Here is a 24,439-nt window from a genome sequence, read left to right on the forward strand (position 1 = left end):
TGGGACAGCTTCCCCTGTAGTGCCCACCCGACCTTCCCACTCCTCTCACAGGCTCCACATCTTGTCCTCAGGAGAAAGGAGACTGGGCCTCATAGTTCTTTCTCCCTCAAGATCAACAGAAGTGCTAGCTTACTTCTAATTAAGTTATTTATTCTAAGACTTGCTCTTGCAGGGTCTAAATATTATTAGCCCAAGAATATCATCTTTCCAAGTGAGGCCAAGTTTTTGTTGCCTTGAGAATAAACACATTCTTGTGGTCAGCAAGCACAAGGTTGTCACTTGCTCTGTTCTATCACAGTACTTAAATTCATAAACCAACTGACATTTGAAGTCCTTTCTTAGCTCCCAAAGTGAACTGATCACAAACTAGTCTTTAAAACTTTTCAGTAAGCATCTGATGATCATCATAACACTTAGTTAACCATTCTTTCTTTAGTCCCGGCTAATGTGAGCATATAATACTTTACTTTCAGAGTTCAAGATTTGCTTTCCCTTGAGGAAATTTTCTGGTACAAATAGGCATCCTTTATATATATCATCTTACCAAATCCTGATCACAGATTTAGGAGGTAGATAATATTATTACCTCATTTTAATTGTGAGGGAATTGAGGCTAAGAAGGCAAGAAGAACTGGTATGAGATCATGCAGTAGGTAATAAGTTGCTGAACTGGAATTGGTACCCAGGCTATTTGGCTCAGAGCACATATGCTTAACAACCAACATGTAGTTGTTAGTGTGTCCTTGTCAAAGGGTTATAATGCTGGTTATAATTTTTAAAACTTGAAACTCTTCATGTAATAAAGAGTTAATAAAAAGTATGAAATACTAGGAAGCATTCCTGTTCTGTGAATTCATGGTGTTTTCTGTATGGAGAAAGCAATAACATAGAGACTGATAATGTAGAGATTTTTAGAACATTATGGGAAAATACATACTGGGAAATAAGAGCCAGGCTGGACAAAGCCTTCCATTTCCTGGGAAGTGGTAGGGGCTCTCTCCTCTATAGTTCTGGCTGATTGTCAAAGCATAAGTCCTCATACAAATGAAAAGATTGAAAAAAAAAAAAAAAAGAAGAGTTTCCTGGAAGGAAAAGACAAAGTTCAGCATGATTATAAAGAGAAGGCAGAAATAAAGTCATGCAATAAGATAGAGAAAATAGAAAGAGAATGCTGGCTCAAGAGAAAAGAATTTAAAATCCAGTGAAGAAAAATGCAGGGTTGAAGGGTTAAGACTTAAAATAGAAGGGTTAGACATACTATAGTTAAAACTTAAGATTAGAGTGTGCTTCAAATGAAAGGATGGATGGATGTAATGAAAATAAAAGATCAATATCATTGAGATGAAGAACCGGAAACAATTTGGTGTTGAGGATTAAAAATAGGATCTAAGATTTAAAAAGGTAAATTGAAAAATTGAAAACTGAAGGAATACATAGAATTAGGGGAATTTTTAATAGCAGTCAGGTTGAGAAGTAGAGAGATGGGGAGGTGGAGGTGGGAGGAAGTGGAGAGGAGATAAATCCACTGCAAGCAGATCAGGAGTACCTGACAAGTTATGGGGGGGGTTGGCGTCTAGCTTCCAAATGTCACAGAGTCCCCAGCTATGGAAAAGGCAGCTTTTATATTCGGAGTGTCAAGGAAAGGTAACACGATGCTGATACCTCTGTTCTAAATCTCATTCCCGGACTTGCATTCTCATAATGGGAGCCTTTTTCCCCACTTAGCTATCCTAGATCAGTGAGTGTTTCTTGTTTAGACAAGCTGCTTTTGTCTGCTCTGGAAGCTCAGTGGTCCCTCTGTTGGTGGCTCTGGGGAAGTGCATGCAGAAGCCAGTTCAGTTCAGTCGCTCAGTCGTGTGGGACTCTTTGCGACCCCATATATCGCAGCGCGCCAGGCCTCCCTGTCCATCACCAACTCCCGGAGTTCACCCAAACTCATCTCCATCGAGTCGGCAATGCCATCCAGCCATCTCATCCTCTGTCGTCCCCTTCTCCTCCTGCCCCCGATCCCTCCCAGCACCAGTCTTTTCCAATGAGTCAAGTCTTCCCATGAGGTGGCCAAAGTACTGGAGTTTCAGCCTTAGCATCAGTCCTTCCAATGAACACCTAGGACTGATCTCCTTTAGAATGGACTAGTTGGATCTCCTTGCAGTCCAAGGGACTCTCAAGAGTCTTCTTCAACACCACAGTTCAAAAGCATCACTTCTTCGGTGCTCAGCTTTCTTCACAGTCCAACTCTCATATCCATACATGACCACTGGAAAAACCATAGCCTTGACTAGATGGATCTTTGTTGGCAAAGTAATGTCTCTGCTTTTGAATATGCTGTCTAGGTTGGTCATAACTTTCCTTCCAAAGAGTAAGCGTTTTTTAATTTCATGCCTGCAGTCACCATCTGCAGTGATTTTGGAGCCCCCCAAAATAAAGTCTGACACTGTTTCCACTGTTTCCCCATCTATTTCCCACGAAGTGATGGGACCAGATGCCATGATCTTAGTTTTCTGAATGTTGAGCTTTAAGCCAACTTTTTCACTGTCCTCTTTCACTTTCACCAAAAGGCTTTTTAGTTCCTCTTCACTTTCTGCTTTAAGGGTGGTGTCATCTGCATATCTGAGGTTATTGATATTCCTCCCAGCAATCTTGATTCCAGCCTGTGCTTCTTCCAGCCCAGCGTTTCTCATGATGTACTCTGCATATAAGCTGAATAAGCAGGGTGACAACATACAGCCTTGACCTACTCCGTTTCCTATTTGGAACCAGTCTGTTGTTCCATGTCCAGTTCTAACAGGATTGAGGAGAGCACAACAGTTCAGTGTGTCTGAGGCACAGGTGAACGAGAGGAAAGAAATTCTGGGGATTGAGACTTAAGGGGCAGGGAGGAGCCAAGCTATGAAGACACCTGCAATCCCAAAGCTTGTGAGGAAAGAGAAGAAGGGTACCTATGAGGGAGCCTGCCTACCTCCTCTGTCTACTCTATTATTGTTAAATCTACAGCTCAAATCCTCAGGGAAGTTATAAAAATGCTCATCCATTATTTACTGAATGAATAAATGGGTAAATAGGTAAGAAGTTGTGACAATGTACCATTTATTGTGGGAATCAGGGAGAAGGGAGACAACTGTTGGAAACAACCAATAATTTGAAACAGACAGTTGCAAGTTGTGCGATTACTATAATTATTCATTATCTTTGCCATCATTTGATGAAATAATTAATATAATTACTCATATTATTTTTGCCGTTAATGTACTGGGTGCCTTCAGTATGTTGGTTACTGTACTCAGTCTTTTAACAGTAATGTTTGGTCTTCACAAAAACCTTGCAAAGTACTGTTTGCTGTTGTTCAGTCACTAAGCCATGTCTGACTCTCTGCGACTCCATGGACTGTAGCCTGCCAGCTTCCTCTGTCCATGGGATTTCCCAGGCAAGAATACTACAGTGGATTCCATTTCCTTTTCCGGGGGAATCTTCCCGGACCAGGTATTGAACCTGCATCTCCTGCATTGGCAGGCGAATGCTATAGGTGTTCAAATTCTCTTTTTGTAGATGAGGGTCAGAGAGGCCAAGTATTTTGCCCATCATCAGACACACTAGTGAGTAGAGGACCTAACTTGAGCTGAATTAAGTTTGACTGCAAAGTTTGTGCCATTTTCATGACATTGGAAGGAAAGAGAAGTCCAGATTTTGCATGAACTTGTGGTAAAGCCTCTGCCCCTCCTGTACTGACTTTGGCTTCTTAGAGTTCTAAATTCATAGAAGCCCCAGTAGGTGCTGGGAAATAGGGTAGTCTTTCTATGTAGGTACATGTGGTGGTTAGTTTTTGTACCCTGGGGCTGAAGCTATGCTGTGCTTTTATAGGTTGGTCAGTGAATTTCAGCATCATGAGCAATACTGGTTCTGTGGGAAAATATATTCTGAGACAAAATTCACCAAAATTCCAGTGGAAAATAGCCTGTATTTCTCACTTTGAATAATCAATGTGTTAAAAACTGATAATTAGTACTCAAAGACAGTATCAACTGTTTTGACTATGCATCATACATGACTGCACAGACTTGAATGATACAGAAACACAAGGCAGTGTTTCCTCTCAAGTGGGATCAAGTTTAGGTCTAATGGGAAAGTTGAATATGTGCATACATCAACTATACTTTAATAAAAAATAATTTAGAAAAAGGTCAAATATATGCAGAACAGTTGGATAGGAAAAGAAATGCTTATACTATTGTGCTGCTAAGTTGCTGCTAAGTCACTTCAGTCGTGTCCGGCTCTGTGCGATCCCATGGACGGCAGCCCACCAGGCTCCCCCGTCCCTGGGATTCTCCAGGCAAGAACACTGGAGTGGGTTGCCATTTCCGTCTCCAATGCATGAAAGTGAAAAGTGAAAGTGAAGTCGCTCAGTCCTGTCCGACTTTTAGCAACCCCATGGATTGCAGCCTACCAGGCTCCTCCGTCCATGGGATTTTCCAGGCAAGAGTACTGGAGTGGGGTGCCATATTTCTTTGTAAAATTTTGATATATTTTATTTTTAAAGTAATACATAATCACTGCAGAAAATTTAGAAAATACAGAAAAGAGAAGAAAATCATACTTTTATTCCAACACTGCAGAGATACCCATAATAAATATATATACAGTGTAGAAGTATAGAATGTCATACACGTATACAAGTTCACATTCCTGTGGTTGCCCTCTGTCCTTCCATCTATGGTTTGAATGCTTAATAACACAAGCTTTGCACTCATGCTACTTATACAGAGCTTATACAGAGCTTCAGTTCCAGCAATTATGTCTGAGTCCTCAGGGGAGTGCTTAGGAAACTCCTGTCGCCTCACTCCCTGAATTCTCCAGGCATGATCCTTGGCCCCACTCCAACACAGGGAGTGGGATCAGCCACTGGGATCAGCCGTGCCCTCCAGGTACTGTGGTCTCCTGTTCAGCAGCAGACTACATCCCTTTCAAGGGATGACAAAGCTGCTTAATGTTTTGTTGTTCAGGGAAAAAATAATATCTTCCCCAGACCCCAGGATCATACTTGTTTAGTCAGTGTTGTGGGAGAAGGCAATGGCAGCCCACTCCAGTACTCTTGCCTGGAAAATCCCATGGACGGAGGAGCCTGGTGGGCTGCAGTCCATGGGGTCGCTAAGAGTTGGACACAACTGAGTGACTTCACTTTCACTTTTCACTTTCATGCATTGGAGAAGGCAATGGCAACCCACTCCAGTGTTCTTGCCTGGAGAATCCCAGGGACAGGGGAGCCTGGTGGGCTGCCGTCCATGGGGTCGCACAGAGTCGGACACGACTGATGCGACGCAGCACTGTGACTTAATGGTGTGCAGGATTTCAGTGAAAGTACTCACAGAGCCCCCTTTCAAAGCGTTACCCTGATTCCACATAACTCAGAATCGAGTCTAATGGAGGCCCAGCTGGCGAACTGCTGAATCACTCCTGTCTTCTACGCCCAGGCCTTTCTTAACGGGCGGAAGTCTGTGAACCTGACTTCTTGTCTCAGGACAAGTTCTCATAAGTAGTTCTCAATCCTCAAGTGCTTTCTGAAAGGGAAGCTCACTGCACTGGCTTTTTATATTTGCCCAGAAACTATACTATACCCAAGGAGTTGAAACTACTCCTACAAAGTGGAGATGACAAAGAGCCTTATTTTAAGGAGGTGACAGAGGGCAGTACATTAGGTAGCATTTATAAATTATCAGCACATTGTCTGAAACCTAGCAAATATCAATACACTCAAAAGATGTTGGCTGTTTTTTTTTTTTTAATGTAGTTAAAAACAATGTACACGTTACTCTTCAAAACAGCCATTTTAGTGGTTTTTTTTTAATATTTCAGTATGTGGGTACAATACTCAGCAAAAAAGAATCTGCCTGCAATTCAGGAGAGGTGAGCTTGATCCCAGAATTGGGAAGATCCCCTGCAGAAGCAAATAGCAACCCGCTCCAGTATACTTGGCTGGAAAATCCCATGCACAGAGGAGCCTGGTGGGCTTACAGTCCATGGGGTTGCAAAAGAATCGGATATGACTTAGTGACTAAACGACAGCAAGAACACGTGGGTACAATAATGAATTTATTCCCTGTTGCTGGGCATTAAAATTGTTTTTAATTCTTAAGTGTCATAAATTGTGGCAATGAATATTTTTGTACATCTGTCTTTGTCCCCTCTCTGATTTTTCTTTCTAGATTCCCAGGACTTAGAATTAGGGGTTAACATGGAGTTAATTAGAATCTCCTAGTCCTTTGACTGTGTTTTGCTGGTGCTCAGAGGATATAGTGATTGCGTGCTTCTCAAACCCACCTCCTATTGTATTAATAATAGTTTCTGAAAAGAAACTTGGCTTGTGTTTCCTTATTCTTTTCAGCCTTTCTGATGGTCCACCTTCGTCCATTATCAAGGCGGGGCTAGGGTGGAGGTGGGAGAGGGTGGAGCTGAAATGGGAAGATCAGAGGCATGTTCAGAGGGCCATCCAGTTAAGCTAAGTATCTGTCCGATTGTTTAGAGGGATCAGTTCTACGGCCATCTGGCCAGAGCTGTTTTTGTGGGTCCTGTGGGCACCACTTGGATAAGCCAAGCCTGGGAGCTGCAGAGGGCCACCTTAGCTTCTCCATTGTTCCCAACTGCACTCCTGCTTCCCTGCCTGGGCCGCAACTTGCTTTGCCCAGCGCCTGCGGTGGTGTCACATACACGTTGGAGACTTCACTGTGGACGACTGTCAGGCAGCAAAGGCTTGGTGGCATCTCAGGCCAGGAGTCAGGCGACTCAGAGTCACCTTGCTTTGGGCCAGCTGCCTGCACTGAGACCTCAGGGAGAAGAGAAGGGCTTGTCACTGGGCTGGACAGTGAGACTGATGCAGTGCACACCTGCTCTTCTGCTGGTTGGTCCTTCTTCACCACCATCTCTAGCTGATGGGAACTGGCACAAACTGTGTCTGCCAGCCACCCAGGGCAGCCCAGCCTAGAGGTGGGGTGGGGCTGGAGTTCTCTGTCTTGTGATAGAAGACTTATATAATATCCTTAATTTTGCCTCTTGGTAGAAAAAGCCTAAAATATTAATATTTGTTGGATCCCTGGTTTAGGGTGTCATAGAAATAGCTACTTGAAGCTTTGAGATATTTTTATTATACCTGTTCACCAAATAAGACCACTAGGTGTTTTCAATTTGAATTTGAAAATGAAGACCAAGCAAAGGTTTTTTTGGGGGTAAGCATAATATATGGATTAAGGTACATTTTCCCTACTCTTCACACCTTGTTTTCTTTGTAGTTAAATCTTTCTTGATCAGAAAAAAAAAAAAGACAACATCTTTTATTAAATAGACAGACACTAGGTTGTAATTTTGGATATTCAAAGTGATTGAATCACTGACATGTATATGGTTGTTGGGAAACTATTCTATAAGAGACATCTGAGTTGACTGTCAAACTACTAAAGTTTCAAATTAGTGTATTGGCTTTATCATTAATAACATATAAAGGGCCCTCAATGTCCAGGTGTGTTATATTTGAAATATTTATTGGGAAGTTAGTTTTTTAGGATAAATGTTGTTCACAAGAAAATACTATAGGGAAAGCTAATGTATTGCATAACCTATTTTCTACCGAATGTAATAAAAATAGAAAAAAGTATTTGTCCTAGTAATAATTACATAAAGATAATTAAATTTACTATAATAGGTATATTGATGAGATGTGCTTGAATAACAATGTCGAATAAACATGAAGATGGAGATAGACATTGTGAAAACTGTAAGGACATCAGGTCATTTTCAGATCCTTTAAACTTGAGAGTGAGAGCTATGCAAAGGTGTGGGTGGTGTGCAGCTTTCAATAAGTAGGACAGGTTTGCAAGCTGGCCTTTTAGAACTCAGTGAGTGCTTGTTTTTTTTTTGCCACTCATTTCTTATTCAGACTCCTCAGCAACCTTGTGAAGCAGAAACCAAATGCAGCAGAGATGCAGTTCCAATCAATTATTGTGAATTTTGCTCACTTGGTGGAGATATGCTGCCAAGCAGAGAAAAGTGAAATGTGTTTCCAAGAAGAGGTATCCCTGTTTCCTTGTTTATTCTCTTAGCATTCTTAGAGGTTATTAAGTTTAAAAAAAATTCTCTGTTCTAGTCATGAATGGATTGGGAGAAAATCACAGTCTCAGCGGACTGGTGTAACTAAGTATTTTTGTTGAAGATACACTAATATTTATGTTCATTTGCAGAAACTAGGTGTGTTAGACACGAAAAGAGATAAACAGAAAGTCATTGATCTCAGATGAACTGAGATGTTTTGGATTGGGGGTGGGGGAAGAAGGATGAGCAAGACTCTGGTCATTGTAGAGAAAAGGTGTCCGTGGAAATACAGAGAAATTTTGAACAAATAACAGTTTAAAGGCCTGTCTGGGCAAGCTGTAGCTTTGTTTTAGAAATTTTTGTGGGCGCAATCAGAAAGAGTCACTAAAGGTAGTTTGGGGCTTAACTAGGAAACCAGGTGAAAATGATTGTATTTTCTCAGTGGCAGGCCATTAGGATAGGGGGTTGAAGAATAGAAAGAGAAACTATGATCAGAAAAAAGTGTCTCTGCATATCCACTAAACTGACTACCAGGTGATTGTTTTGTGTTATCAATCTAATTATATACAGTTAACAAGCAAATGACTTTTCATAAGATGGTAAAGTTGTGTGACTTAAATTTCTAAGAATATCATGGAGATCCTACTATCACTCTGAGGCACAGAAAATTCATGTAAATTCATGCAGTGGACCTGGAATGGCCATTCTCCTGCAGATATGACGTGAGAAACAGAAATTTGGTTATAGTAGGTTATAGTATCTGAGCAGAAGAATCCAAGTATATGGTTAAAAATATATATATAATAAAGGAGCCTTTACAGTCAAAACAGGTTGGGGCTAGTTAAGGCTGGGGTTTAGCAATGGCCTAGGGAAACATTTTCACAGGTAACAATTTTCACAAATGCCTTAATTACCTTCAGTGGCTCTTTTCTGGGCTTCCTTCACAGCTCAGTTGGTAAAGAATCCAGCTGGCTCTTTTATACTTTTTCAACTAAACTGTACATGTGCTTATGTTAAAAGTCACATATCTATAGTCTAAGCCAAAGAACTGGTGCTTTTGAATTGTGGTGGGAGAAGACTCTTGAGAGTCCCTTGGTCTGCCATGAGATCAAACCAGTCAATCCTAAAGGAAATCAATCCTGAATATTCATTGGAAGGACTGATGTTGAAGCTGAAGCTCCTTTATTTTGGCCACGTTATGCAAAGAGCTGACTCACTGGAAAAGACCTTGATGCTGGGAAAGATTGAAGGCAAAAGGAGAAGAGGGAGGCAGAGGATGAGATGGTTAGATAGCATTACTGATTCAATGGACATGAATTCAAGCAAACTCCGGGAGATAGTGAAGGGCAGGGAAGCCTGGTGTGCTGTAGGCCATGGCATCGCAAAGAGTCAGACAGCACTTAGTGACTGAATAATAGCCATAATCTGTGGCTCAGCTGGTAAAAAATCCACATCCAATGTGGAAGACCTGGGTTTGATTCCTGGGTTGGGAAGATCCCCTGGAGAAGGGAAAGGCTACCCACTCCAGTATTCTGGCCTGGAGAATTCCATGAACTGTATAGTCCATGGGGTGACAAAGACTTGAACACCACTTAGAGCCTTTCACTTTCACTTTCATAGCCTTGACAAAAAGGTAGTCAAACTACCGCCCTCTGGCTAACTTAGCTTCACTCCCTGTTTATGTAAATAAGGTTGGGTGGGCACACAGCCCTGCCCATTTATTTACACGTTGTCTATGGCTTCTTAAAACAGCAGAATTGAATAGTTGTAAAATTGAGTAGTTGTGACAGAGACTGAATGAACTACAGAGTTCCAGATATCTGGCTGTTCACAATAAGAACTTCGCTGACTGCCAGACTAGCTGATACACAAAATGAAAACAGTCACAAATGTTCATTTTTTCATTTTAAAGCCCTTTTACTTTCTGTATTTAGAAAACACATTGCTACCTGAGTAACAACAGTAATAATAATAACTATTGTAGTTTTATTATATATCTTATATATTATATATATTATAGTTAATAATATTGTAATATCTTTGTATGGGGAAGAAGGTGGTCAAGAAGTACAAACTAGCAATCAGTTATGAGGGAAACAAATGCCAGGGATATGATTTGCAACATGATAAATATAATTAACACTTGTTCTTGTTGTTCAGTTGCTGAGTCGTGTCTGACTCTTTGCAACCCCACGGCCTGCAGCACACCAGGCTTCTGTTGTCCTTCACTATCTCCTGGAATTTGCTCAATTCATGTCCATTGAGTCAGTGATGCTGCCTAACCATTTCATCCTCTGTCACTCTCTTCTCTTTATGCCTTCAGTCTTTTCCAGCTTCAGTGTCTTTTCCAATGAGTCAGCTCATAAACCCTTTTTCAGAAAGGCCTGTACTTAAGAATTCCCTAGAGAATTTTCTTGACATGTTCTTGCTCTTGAACAGGAATACTTCTTGCTGGAACTACTTCACCAATAACACGATCGGAAGATTTCTGTGTGCTTTTTCTGACGCTTTTTGTCGAACAGCAACCTTCAACTTAATGGTTGAAAAGCCCAAATTTCCTCCCTTCCCTCTCTGCTTTAGGATTTCTCCACATATTAAGGAATCAAATAGGAGCTATCTGAAGAATATATCATATTAACTATCATTTGCTAGATTAACTTCTTCAGATAAAAAATGGTTATTATCTGTAATTATGCATCATCTATAACGTTTCATGAATTTTATCTCCTTATGATTATTCTAAGGCAGTGATTCTGGAATATTTGTGTGCACCAGAGTTGCTTGGAGGGCAACTTCTCTTTTGTTAAAAGAAAATCAGTGTTTTTTACTCACAGGATTTCTGATCAATAGATCAATAGATCTGGGGTGGGGTCTGGCAAGTTCCCAGGAGCTGCTGATGCTATGGTTTGGAGAACACTTGACGAACCACTTTAGGGTGAAAGTAGATAATCATAAACTAGTCCCCCATCCCCTCCCAATATTTTCATATATCTAACTCCTAGTGAGAAGTTGGAACCAAGGACAGTAACAAAAATAATGAAGCAATTGAAAAGTAACCTATTTATGAAAAGAAGTAAAAGAATTTGGGGACATTAAATAAAAAAGATAAGACTGGAATATTAAAAAATAACATTATTTTATATGAATAGGCTTAGCCAATAATACAGGACTATATAATCGAACATATAGAATATAGGACTATAATATCTTGGAATCTTATCAGCAAGAATTTGTGTGACTCTGTGTGTGTCTCTGTTTGTGGAAGAGGCCTAGGTTTGACTGTAGTGCAAAGGAATAATTCCTAGTGACTCTGGGAGTCTCCAAAGTCCCCCAAGTAAAGTCTGTGTGTGCTCGGTTGTGTCCGACTCTTTGTGACCCCATGGACTGTGGCCCACCAGGCTTCTCCGTCCATAGAATTTTCCAGGGAAGAATATTGGAGTGGGTTGCTGTGCCCTTCTCCAGTGGATCTTCCCAACCCAGGGATGGAATGCAAATCTCCTGTGTCTCCTCCATGAGCAGGTGGATTCTTCACCACTGTGCCACTTGTGAAGCCTTAGAGGTGATGAGGCTTACCCAATTAGCAGTCTGTAGATTTTCCAGTTAGACTAACCGCTGCAGGGACCTACAGGCATTTTCTTTGTTTGAATAGTAAATTATGTGAACCTGTTCTGCTTGCTAAAAGATAAAGTGAGCAGGCTTGAAGATTGCCTTTCTAGCTATGACTGGTGGGAGGATAAAACATTTTTAGACAAGATGGAAGACATTCTGAGAAGTAAACCAGAATGCAGGAAAATTCTAGGGAGAAAAAAGTGAGCCGAAGTTAATGCTGGAATGTCAATAAGAATAAGAATGAAACAAAAAGAAGGAATAAAATAAGAAACTCAGCCATACAAGGTGAATTGAATCTTCCAAAGAAAAGGAATCTCATGTTTCATGAGGTAATAATGTGAATTGCAGGCATCAGCAGTTTTAAGAAGAAAAATACTCAGGTCAGAGGGGAATGATAATTATAGCCTGAGATAATTATCTGTCAGCCAACAGAATATAACATAGAAAAATGTTAACAAGAAGTAGCAGAAATTTGGGCAGGTTGAAATGATAGTTTGAAAAATAATATATAAAATTTAATAATAAAAAAAGCAGTGCTCTGCTTTTAGTTGTGACTCAACACAAGTTCATGTGAAAAGACTTGCTGTTTTAAGTAGCCTCTGCTTACAGTTTGATGGGTCTACTATTAAAGCTACTGCAATCCTGGGATGCATTTCTGGAGAAAAAGCAAGGATCAGAGTAAGCAATGTGACATCTCGATCATATGGATAAAGTCATTCTGAAATACTGTATTTAGTTTCTTTTATAAGTAATACATGAACATGAGTGAAACAAGAGTTCAGACAGAAAAGCAGGGTACATTTCCCATTCCCAAAAGATAAGCAATTTAAATCTTCCCTATTAGTACTCCTAGTGATTAGTGTTATTACTTTAGTAACTTCTTAAAATATTGCTATCATTTAAAGAATATAGAGTGTTTACACTGACTTCAACAATACCACTCGTAGACTTTTAATATATTTTTAGGTAAAGTGTTTTTCTTTTATTGATTATATTTTTCCTTGGTTCTTACACTTCAGTCAGCATCTAGTGATTTTCCACAACATAATTAACATCTAAATTTCCTTAATTACTTTGCCAGCTTTCCTTTTTAAAGCTATGCCATTATTTCCACACACCCTAGGTTTGTTTATCCTGCTTTGTTAATGTAAGGTGTATGTGTGCTAAGTTGCTTCAGTTGTGTCTGACTCTTTGCAACTCCATGGACTGTAGCCCACCTGGCTCCTCTATCCATGGAAATTCTCCAAGCAAGAATACTGGAGTGGGTTGCCATGCCCTTCTGCAAAGTGCAGGGAGTGTACAGTTTGTCAATAGTTGATGCTAACAACTGGAAACCAATAAATAGTATATTCAATAGTGCGTTTAACTTCAATGTTATTTACAGCCATACAATGAATGGATCAGTTCAACAACTTATCTGGTATTGCTTAAAAAATACCAATATTAAATGAAGTCTTTTTTCTTATTGTCAAATGCAGAAAATATGCCACATTTGTTTAGTTTTACATATTTGGGCTATGATTTCCTAATACATCCTTCTTTCTTGAGAGGTTCTAATTACCTTTCTTTTTCCATATTGACAAACAAAACATCTGCTTTCATCACACTGCTAAGTTGTATCAGGTCTTAATCATACAGTTTTTGTAATAGAATATTCTATCATCTTAAAACTATATTTGAAAAGTCCTCTGACTTACTCTCTCAGTTTGGACCTAGTTATTTCTAGAATTGGCTATCCATGGAAAGTTTCTTCCTAGTGTGAAGTGAAGTGAAGTGAAAGTCACTCAGTTGTCTGACTCTTTGCAATCCCATGAACTAGCCCAAAGAATTCTCCAGGCCAGAATACTGGAGTGGGTAACCTTTCCCTTCTCCAGGGGATCTTCCCAACCCAGGGATTGAACCCAGGTCTCCTGCGTTGCAGGTGGATTCTTTAGCCACAGGGGAGGCCAAGAATACTGGAGTGAGTAGCCTATCCCTTCTCAAGGGGATCTTCCTGACCCAGGAATCCAACCGGGGTCTCCTTCATTGCAGGCAGATTCTTTACCAACTGAGCTATCAGGGAAGCCCCTCTTCCTAGTATAACTTTGGGTAAAATGGACTGTTTCTAAAATTCCATTTTGTGTTTTTTCTTGAATTCTATTAAGTTTTTCTTGGCTAAATTCTTAAGCATGTAATGTATTTATGTATTTTTTCAGAATGGGCACCCAGGAGAAAAACTTCTGGTGTCCTTATATGTTTAAATTCTTATTTTATCCATATATTTACACAGTTTTGTTTTTTAGCTGTATGTTAGCTTGAATTCTTTAGTTGTAAATAATATGGTCAAATTCTGGATAACTTAAGTAAAAAATAGTATATTGAAAAGATAGTAGTGATTTCAGAAATCTTAAGGAAGCTTTAGAAAATGGACTGAGCAGCAGGTAAGAACAGAAGTAGCTCAGAAATCAGTGACTTTCTGGTCTTTTACTGCTGGAATATCTCTACATGTTGCTATTCTGAGCTCCCATCTCTGCATTTTGAGATGTTGATTAATATCATATCTATGACTTTTTTTTTCAGAAGTTCATCAATAGCTCTTACATTGATGGTGGGTTTTTCAATAGGCTTTATTCTTTCTGGTATATTGCTACTATTATTGAATTGGGACTTCAAAAGAGATGAAAGGATGTTGGCAAATTGCTATATCCTAGAATGTAGAGTCTTGAAAAGTATGTCACAGGATGTGGAGAAATAGACAAGCAATATTTATTCCGAAGTTCAGACGGATGATAGGTTAGTAGCCTCCTATATGGACAACATATGGACTTGGGAGAAAATATTTGCAAACAATGCTACTGACAAGGGATTAATTTTCAAAATACACAAACAGTTCATACAGCTTCATATCAAAAGATCAAATAACCCGATCAAAAAGTGAGCAGAAGACCTAAATAGATATTTTTCCAAAGAAGACATACAAATGGCTAGCTGGAAAAGATGCTCAGTATTGCTAATTATCAGAGAAATGTGAATCAAAGCTACAGTGAGGTATCATCTCACACCATTCAGAAAGGCCCTCATTAAAAAGTCTACAAATAAGAAATGCTGGAGAGAAAACAAAGGAACCCTCCCTCACTATTGGTAGAAATGTAAATTGGTGCAGCCACTAAGAAAATAGTATGGCGTTTCCTTTAAAAATACTAAAAGGAGACCTACCATGACCCCACAATCCCACTCCTGGGCATATATCCAGAAAAGATGAAAACTCTAATTTTTCAAAGATACATGCACTGCAGTTCATAGCAGCACTATTTACAATAGCCAGGAAAGGAAACAATATAAATATACCCACTAACAGATGAATGGATAAGAGATGTGATATATATATATATATACACACACACACAATGGAATATTACTAAGTCATGAAAAGAGTGAAGTAATGCCATTTGCAGCAACATGGATGGGCCTAGAAATCATCATACAAGGCGAAGTAAGTCAGATGGAGAAAGACAGATAGCATTCTATACCACTTCTATGTGGAATCTAAAAAGATGATATGATTGAATGTATTTCCTAAAGAGAAATAGACTCACAGACATAGAAAACAATGATTGCCAAAGGGGATAGCAGGGGGTGGAAGGAGATAAACTAGGAGTTCCAGATTATTATATAAATACTACTGTGTATAAAATAAACAAGGACCTACTATATGGCACTGAGAAATATATTCACTGTATTGTAATAACTTATAATGGAAAAGAATCTGAAAAAGAATAAACAAGAGAACTTCCCTGGTGGTCAGTGACTAAGACTCTGTGCTCCCAAAGCAGGGGGCCTGGATTTGATCCCTGGTCAGGGAATTAGATTCTCATGCTGCAACTGAGAATCTGCATGCTGCAATGAAGATTAAAGATCTGTGTGCTCCAACTAAGACCTGGCAAGCCAAATACATACATCAATATTTTTAAAAGATACATATGTATGTATACACACACACAGACACACATATGGGCTTCCCAGGTGGCTCAGTGGTAAAGAATATTCCTGGCAAAGCAGGAGCCACAGGTGACTCAAGTTCCATCCTTGGGTCAGGAAGATCCCCTGGAGAAGAAAATGGTAACCCACTCCAGTATTCTTGCCTGGAGAATTCCATGGACAGAGGAGCCTGCTGGGGTGCAGTCTATGGGGTTTCCAACAGTTGGACACAACTCAGTGACTGAGTACATATGTACTATGGGATTACCCTAGAGCTGTTTTAAAATGCAGTGTGAAGCTGATGTTGACTGTTCATTTTCACTCTGCAGCAAAAGAGTGCCATACTTTAGTGAGAAGGAAGCAAATTTTTATTTAGCCAAATCTGGGGTCTTGAACGTAGGTGTCATTGCAGTGAATTAAGTCCTTAAACTAAGGGACTAGGCCTATGAGCAATTCTATTCTAAGACCTTGAGTCATGGGCATATTGGGATATATCTCAGGCATGCAACAGGGAAGTCTTAAAGATTTTCTATTTGGGGATCAGAGCTGTTTAGCTGTGTTCTCTTTCTCACAGATGTGCTTATTTGCTTTATTTTTTCTTTTTAGGGGTCCAAACTGATTGAAAAGTGCCAGCTTCTTTTGGGAGGCTAAATGATTCCAGAAAATGTCACCATAGGATCTTTGTTGAGAACTGCATTTTGTTTTTCATGAATGATGAAATCCATGTTTAATACTCAGAATAAAAATCAATAGTGTCAGTTTTTATCTTCTCACAATGCTACTCAGGAACACTAACCAATCTAGACTGAATCTCTAGTTTCTCACTCAGCAGAAAAATCTACTTATTGCAACTCTTCTGCAACCTCTTTTCTCCTCATAAACTTTCTACTTCTCAGAAGCAGCAATGGAAACATGAACTCAAGGGCAGGGCGGTGGGGTGGGGGGATGTGTGGCTTTCAAAGGTCTCAGGTGGATATAATGGGCTGCCACATGCCACATCAAGCTGGGACCTGGCTGCTGGGTTTCCGGAATGAAAAAGATCCAAAGTGCCACTTCGGGTTTCTATCCATACCACTACTGAAAATAATTATTGATGAGCTGAATGAAATGGTTTTGTAAGAAAGTTACTTTCGTAACAGTATTCTCATTCATCTTTACCCTGGATATGTGATGCTGACATTGTCACCAAGGAATCCCAATATGTTCGTATTAACTTGAACTTCCAATGATGATGTGTATCAGCAGTTTTTTTCCCCAGAACTCCTGGGAGAAAGACGTAAAGAACTTATCCTTTGGACTTAGTTTTCCAGATGCTTTTTTGTGTGTAATGAAGTAAAAAAAAAAAAAAAAAAAAAAAAAGCAGTGATATTTTAGTGCTTACTAAATGAATGGTTTTGATTAGAGAAAATATTAAATGCTCTTTTCAGTGCTCTATACTTTATTTCAATTTTTCCTCACTCCAGTAATTTCAATGTGTTCATATATATATTAGCAAATTAAATCCAAAAAACATTGAAGTATCTATTATGTTCAATAAACTGTGCTAGGTATTGCAGGGAATGATATGAATATGATACGACCAGGTCACTAATGAATTTAAACAAGATATAATCACATGAGGAATTGTAATAATGGGCAGATTTCACATTTCCAGTGTCTTAAGAGCAGAACTAACTGATAAGGTAAAACCCAGGGGTTTGAGATCACACATTACCCCAGAGACAAGGAAAGTCCATGGAAGAAGGCACCCTGGCCAGTGACTAGAAAATGTACGTGGTGGGTTTTAAGACAAGAGCAAAGTAGTAAGACTCAGTGAAAGCCTAGGTTACAATGCTGCATGGGAACACATTGTAGCTTAGTTACAACAGTGAAAAGTATTAGTAGAGCAGTCATGTCCAACTCTTTGTGACCCTGTAGCCGGCCAGGCTCCTCCATCCATGGAATTCTCCAGGCAGAATACTGGGGTACCCATTCCTTTCTCCAAGGGTTCTTCCTGACCAAAGGATTGAACCCAGGTCTCCCACACTGCAGGTAGATTCTTTACTGTCTGAGGCACCAGGGAAGCCTAGTTATAACAATAGCTAGTATTTATCATACACTTCTTACATGCAAAGTGTCAGCCTTTAAATGTAATATTCCTGTAACTTCTACAACTGTATAATGAAGTGGGTACTATTATTTCTTTACTACAAATGAAGACAGACAGACTGCCATCTGAAGGTGTGTAGTTTAGGGTGAAACCCCAGGCTTCAGCAATACGTGAACTGTGAACTTCCAGAAGTTCAAGTTGGTTTAAAAAAAGGCAGAGGAACAAGAGATAAATTGCCAACATCTTCTGGATCATCGAAAAAGCAAGAGAGTTCCAGAAAAACATCTATTTCTGCTTCATTGACTATGCCAAAGCCTTTGACTGTGTGGATCACAATAAACTGTGGAAAATTCTAAAAGAGATGGGAATACCAGACCACCTGACCTGCCTCTTGAGAAACCTGTATGCAGGTCAGGAAGCAACAGTTAGAACTGGACATGGAACAACAGACTGGTTCCAAATAGGAAACGGAGTATGTTGTCAGGCTGTATGTTGTCATGCTTATTTAACTTCTATGCAGAGTACATCATGAGAAATGCTGGGCTGGGAGAAACGCTGGGCTGGAAGAAGCACAGGCTGGAATCAAGATTGCTGGTAGAAATATCAATAACCTCAGATATGCAGATAACACCACCTTTATGGCAGAAAGTGAAGAAGAACTAAAGAGCCTCTTGATGAAAGTGAAAGAAGAGAGTGAAAAAGTTGGCTTAAAGCTCAACATTCAGAAAACGAAGATCATGGCATCTGGTCCCATCACTTCATGGCAAATAGATGGGGAAACAGTGGCAACAGTGGGTGACTATTTTTTTGGGCTCCAAAATCACTGCAGATGGTGATTGCAGCCATGAAATTAAAATACCCTTACTCCTTGGAAGGAAAGTTATAACCAACCTAGATAGAATATTAAAAAGCAGAGACATTACTTTGCCAACAAAGGTCCATCTAGTCAAGGCTATGATTTTTCCAGCAGTCATGTATGGATGTGAGAGTTGGACTATAAAGAAAGCTGAGTGCCAAAGAATTGATGCTTTTGAACTGTGGTGTTGGAGAAGACTCTTGAGAGTCCCTTGGACTGCAAGGAGATCCAACCAGTCCATTCTGAAGGAGATCAGTCCTGGGTGTTCATTGGAAGGACTGATTTTGAAGCTGAAACTCCAATACTTTGGCCACCTGATGCAAAGAGCTGACTCATTTGAAAAGACCCTGATGCTGGGAAAGATTGAGGGCAGGAGGAGAAGGGGACGACAGAGGATGAGATGGTTGGATGGCATCACTGATTCAATGGATGTGGGTCTGGCTGGACTCCGGGAGTTGGTGATGGACAGGGAGGCCTGGCATGCTGCAGTTCATGGGGTCACAAAGAGTCAGACACGACTGAGTGACTGAACTGAACTGATATACTCTTGTGGTTAATTGTGTGGATTCTGGAGCCATAGAACCAAGGATTCTAGAGCCTTGGTCTTCTACTAAAGAGTTTAGCAAACCTCCTAACCTCTCCATGACTTACTTTCCTCATCTTTACAGTTGGACTTAAAAGTTAATATCCTCTTGGAAGTGTAATGAACGTTAAATGAGTTGAACTAGGGAAGGCATTTAAAATAGTGCTTGACAAATGCTAAGTGAGGTTAGTTTGAACAATATGAAATTGTTGCCTTTGTAGGCCAAATATGGACAGCTTCAAAGGTCTCAGTCTAATAGGTTAGCTGTTATTTAGAAGACAAATGGATGCTGTGGAAGGGTTTTGCCCTCTTGAATTGCATCCTTTTCCTTTCTTTCCTTTCATATGTAGATATCTCAGTATAATAGATACATCTGCCATCTTTTCCACCTCATCAACTGCCTTGCAAATGTACTTGTTTCTCCTTCAGTGCTTGAAGCCATGTGGAACAACCCTAAACAAAATTCCATAGCAACACTGCCTAACTGTATATTTCATACTGCCAAGAGATAATAAAATATACCATCATATTGGAGAATAACCGTTTGAAAAGTTTCTATATATTTTTAGCTACTAGATCAGATTTGTGAAAAAGGAAGCATTCTTACAGGGGATTTTATAAAAATATTTTAGACAATTTATTCACTCATTCTTTTATTCATTCATTAATGTATTCAGTTCTTTGATTGATTGAGCACATCCTATACAAAGGGCACAATATTAAATACAGCAAACTATACAAAGATGAACGTGACAGGACCTCTACCATTAAGTTTAACGTTATCTAGAACTGAATTTGAACTAATATGTAACTGGTAGTGAAATATTTGGACCATTTAAAACAAAGATGAATAGTTCTGTTACAAAAGCTTATATTCTTGTATGACAGAAAGATGTCTCTGAAATGAACAGATTTTTGTCTCAGAAATTATATCAGTTATCTATTGTTATGTAACAACTTCTCCTAAAATGTAGCAGGATATTACCACAAACATTTTGTATCTCATACATGTTCTGAGGATCAGGAATCCAGGAGTGGCGTAGCTGGTTTTTTCTTTTTGTTTGGGCTCAAGTCTCTCACGAGGTTGCAGGCAAGCTCTTAGACAGGGCTGCAGTCATCTGAAAGCTTGACTGGGGTGAGTTGATGGCCCGCTTACACGGCTGTGGACTGTGGAGGGGACGCCTTGATTTCCCCAGGGTTACTCTGGATGTGGCAGTTGGCACCCCCAAAGCAAGCAATCCAAGAGAAGAAGCAAGGAGGACACTGCGGTGACTTTTATGACCTAGTCTCCCCAAGCAACAGCCTGGCACTTCTGTTCTCCTCTGTTCCTTAAAAGTGAGTCACTAAGTCCAGCCCACTGGCAAGGTGAGGAGGATTAGACTCTGTCTCTTGAAAGGTGGAGTATCAAAGCCTTCAGAGACATATTCAAAACTACCACTGCAGTGATGTTAATGTCTCACTTGAAGAGTTTATTTGCCTTTTTTTGCATCTAGTAGAACTCTGTGATTGCAGGTACTTGCTACTTTTTCATTGGTAACTTTTTAATCATACATTTTCTATTTCCTGGTTTAAAAAGTAATACATGTTCATTCTAAATTATTTAATAAGATAAACAAATATGAAAAATATGAATCACCCATACCTTATTCTACAAACCAGATATAACCACATTTAACATGCTTTTGGTTTGTGGTATATATACTACATACATACATGTATATATACAGGAATAGGATATACTCATATAAAAACATCTATATTATAGATAGTACACTTTTGGATATTTGTATCTATATTCTTATCTTAACATAAGGAGAATTTACTCTTATAATTAAAATTTATTAGAAAACAATTCTAAGAGCTGCATTACATTCCATGGGTGACTGTTTTTCCTTCTTTAATATTTTTTTCTATTTTTGAATATTAGGCTATTTACTTCCTTTTATCACAATAAATAATAGTCATCTTTACATAGTGTCTTTGTACATCTGATTATTTTCGTATAAGATTCTATAAGTAAAATTATAGGGTGGACTTACTGCTAAATTTGCTCTCGAGAAAAGTTATATTTGTATCTCTTGTATCTCATTTGTATCTCTTTTGTTGTTTAGTCGCTAAGTCATGTCTGACTTTTTTTATGACCCCACGGACTGTAGCCCACCAGGTTCCTCTGTGCATGGAATTTCCCAGGCAAGAATACTGGAGTGGGTTGCCATTTCCTTCTCCAGGGGATCTTCCCAACCCAAGGATCAAACCCAGGTCTCCTGCATTAGCAGGCAGATTTTTTTGCCGCTAAGCCATGAGGGAAGGCCAGTAGTCTAAGTACTGAGTACAGTACATCTCACTGTAATTTGTTGAGTATTTAATATTATCATTTTTCACCTTTTTAATAGACCAATTTCACTTTCTTACTTTGCATTTTGTTGACATACCAGTTATTTTATTGCCTCTCTGTTACAAACTCACTCTTTGTTGTTGGCTCTGTGAAACTGGACGTGGAAACCATTATTTATTTATTTTCAGGCTAGGCTTTAGTGGGGCCCCAGCTGCAGGATAGAGCATTGAAATTCGCTTCCTTTGCAGCCTACATTATATCATGCTTGGCCAGTAGAGGGCGCTGGAGAAGCACTGTAGGAGGAAGCAGGTTTTTCCTGATTCGTAGGGGCTGGCAGGCCGGTTCCCGGGAAGCTGACTTTCTTTCTCCGGGGCTCCTCCCAGAATGGTTTCTTCAGCGCTAGTTGCCTGTGGGGTGCAGCTTTCTTTAGCATTTGCTCCCGCAAACCCTTTTGTAGCTCTTGATTTGGTTTGTGGTGGCACACCCTGGAGCCCCTTACAGTCCTGTGCTCTAACTCAGATCATTACTCTCCACACCCTCTCACCTTGGTGCTCGCTCCCAGAGAGTGCTCTGTGGGGCTGACTATCTAGTAAGCCACTTGCCCCATCTCTGTCCCATGCAGCCTCAAAGATGCCGCAGCCCACGGCATACACAGAGTTGTACTAGGTTCCTGCAGAGATGGTTCCTGCAGAGATGGTTCCCGCAGCTCACAGTCCCAGCAGCACTGGCAGCAGCGCCCCAGGCTTCATCTGGGTGCCTACCCCTCAGCCTCAGCTTACCTGTTCTCTAGACTTTCTTTCCTGCAACCCCTCCAGACACCGACGCTGTGATCTGGCCTTGCGCCCACAGAGCAGCCCCTGTGCTCACTTGCCCACTGGATCCACACTCCAGAGGGTTGTTCCTGCTTATCCTATGTGTATGGCCCTGCTGTGTCCTGGGAGCAGAGGACGTTTCCTCTGTGCGATGGGCTGCAGCCACACCTTCTTCAGTGCATTTCAACTCCTTACCCCAAGTTTTCCTTAGTTGGGTATTCTTCCTCAGACTAGGGTCCCTTTTAGAGTTTCCTTTCCATTTTTATAGTTGCTCTCCTATTATCACAGCTAAATAGTTCTTTATATTAAATTATAACCCCCATTTAAATGACTGTGTGATTTCTGTCTCCTCTTTAGACACAGACTAATACCACTGATCACTATTAAGATACAACTTTTCCCACACACTTAGTAGCTATTTGCATTTTCTCTTCTGCAATTTTACTTTTTAAACCATGTTTCTTACTTATTATTTTTTCCATTTTGTAGACTTTCAAGATATTAAAGATGACTCTTTTGTCATGTCTATGGCAGATACTTGAGACTACTTTAAATAAGTAGGTTTGAGTATACTGAGTTTTAACCACTATATTTGCTTTATTTTAGTGAGTTGAGACTTTCTTATTAACTCATAGATAAAAGGATAAAGATGCAAGCCACTGTCTTATTCAATAAAGGAGATTTCCTAGGACTGAAAAGTTCATAGCGCACTTTTACTTTCATCCAGTTTGGGATTTGGTGACATTGGGAAGTAATACTTTGTCTTAAACATGTTTCATGTTTTGATAGCTGATCTTCCAACTGGGTTTACAACACTCAACCGTATCCTATGGTATGTGTAATACAATCAATGTAATCCAATACTTATTCAGTTCAGTTCGGTCACTCAGTTGTGTCCGACTTCTTGCGACCCGATGGACTGCAGCATGCCAGGCCTCCTTGTCCATCACCAGCTCCTGGAGTTTACTCAAATTCATGTCCATTGAGTCAGTGAGTCCATTGAGTCCCATGCTTATGAGGAATGCAAATAGAACTAGTAGTAGAATGGAAAAAAGCTGCATGAATCTCCATTTTAATACAGAGTTCATAAGTAAAATCACAGGTGAAACTTGTGGCATTTGCAGTGCTTTTTCAGACTGGTGAAGTGGACTTGAAGGACCCTGAGCCCTGTCTTGTGGAATGAGTTATTTTGGAGAAAAAGAAGAGAGCTTGAGATTTCCTGCCCAACTTCAGATCCCATAGCTTTGCATCATCTTCTGTATTCATTCAGCAACAAATGGTTATCATGGATCAAGTCTTAGCCTAGCTGATGAAATACATTAAATCTCTGTGATATGTTTATTTGGAAAAATAAAGAAAACTAGTTCAACTGACTTAAGAAAAATCTTAAGAACACTTTTGAAATTCATCAGTAGAACAGAGGGGGTAAAAAAGAGGGGCTCGGGTTGAGAGAATTATGATTTGGATTTCTTAGCAGAGTCCATAATGTTTTCTGTCCCAAAGGACAGGTAGCTCTGATGTTATAGATAGCTCAAAAGACTGAAAGACACTCCTAGGTTTTATGAAAAGGCTAGAGTTTAAGAAACTGTGAAATACCATCACCATCAGATTTCTTGGTGGGATAATAATGGGCTGATATTTTATTTCAAGAGCTGGAAGCTATTACTTCTGAATCATTTCTGAGAGCTAGTTGATAGTTCTCTTGACAGTTGAAGTTAAATAAGCTTAAGCTACATGGTATCTTAAGATACCATTTAAATTCAAGTTCACTGAGTGTTTTACTCTAAAAACTATTTGGAATACATAGTATCCAAGCTTATTTTAGTTACTGAAACTAAATTCAAGTTTCTTTTAGTCCAACTGTGAATCCTACCTAATCTCTTCACTTCAGAGAGAGACAAGCCTTACATTCAACAAACTATAGATTCAAGTTCACATATGTTTTTTTAATGCAAGTATAGAATTTATGCACTGAAATAGTATCAAAACCTTCTAATTTTGTTGAAGTGGCTTAGCAATAGTGACTTGTACTGCTAAACTGTTGTCTCTGTTTTTATTACCCATTTACTTCGAAGGTATTTCAATATGATTGCCTTTTCTGTACGGAATCTGAAAATAAGGAGAA

General features: G+C 39.7%; 2 protein-coding genes across 5 annotated transcripts in view; one reads left to right on the forward strand and one right to left on the reverse strand.

Moving 5' to 3' along the window:
- LOC102177879 (alpha-fetoprotein) overlaps nucleotides 1–16,929 on the forward strand; it is a 49,421-nt gene extending 32,492 nt beyond the window's left edge. The window contains exons 13-14 of the mRNA XM_018049567.1: nucleotides 7,922–8,054; nucleotides 16,246–16,929. Of these exons, the coding sequence (XP_017905056.1) occupies nucleotides 7,922–8,054; nucleotides 16,246–16,290 (178 nt within the window). The 3' untranslated portion in view covers nucleotides 16,291–16,929. The remainder of the gene's footprint in view (nucleotides 1–7,921; nucleotides 8,055–16,245) is intronic.
- Nucleotides 22,526–24,439, reverse strand: part of RASSF6 (Ras association domain family member 6) — a 68,199-nt gene continuing 66,285 nt past the window's right edge. For 3 of the 4 annotated variants that reach the window (XM_018049569.1, XM_005681748.3, XM_018049568.1), the window contains one exon: nucleotides 22,526–24,423. In XM_018049569.1, the coding sequence (XP_017905058.1) occupies nucleotides 24,348–24,423 (76 nt within the window). In that variant the 3' untranslated portion in view covers nucleotides 22,526–24,347. The remainder of the gene's footprint in view (nucleotides 24,424–24,439) is intronic. The other variant, XM_013964716.2, reaches the window with a different exon arrangement.

The sequence above is a fragment of the Capra hircus genome, chromosome 6, assembly GCF_001704415.2.
Source record: "Capra hircus breed San Clemente chromosome 6, ASM170441v1, whole genome shotgun sequence".
NCBI lineage: Eukaryota > Metazoa > Chordata > Mammalia > Artiodactyla > Bovidae > Capra > Capra hircus.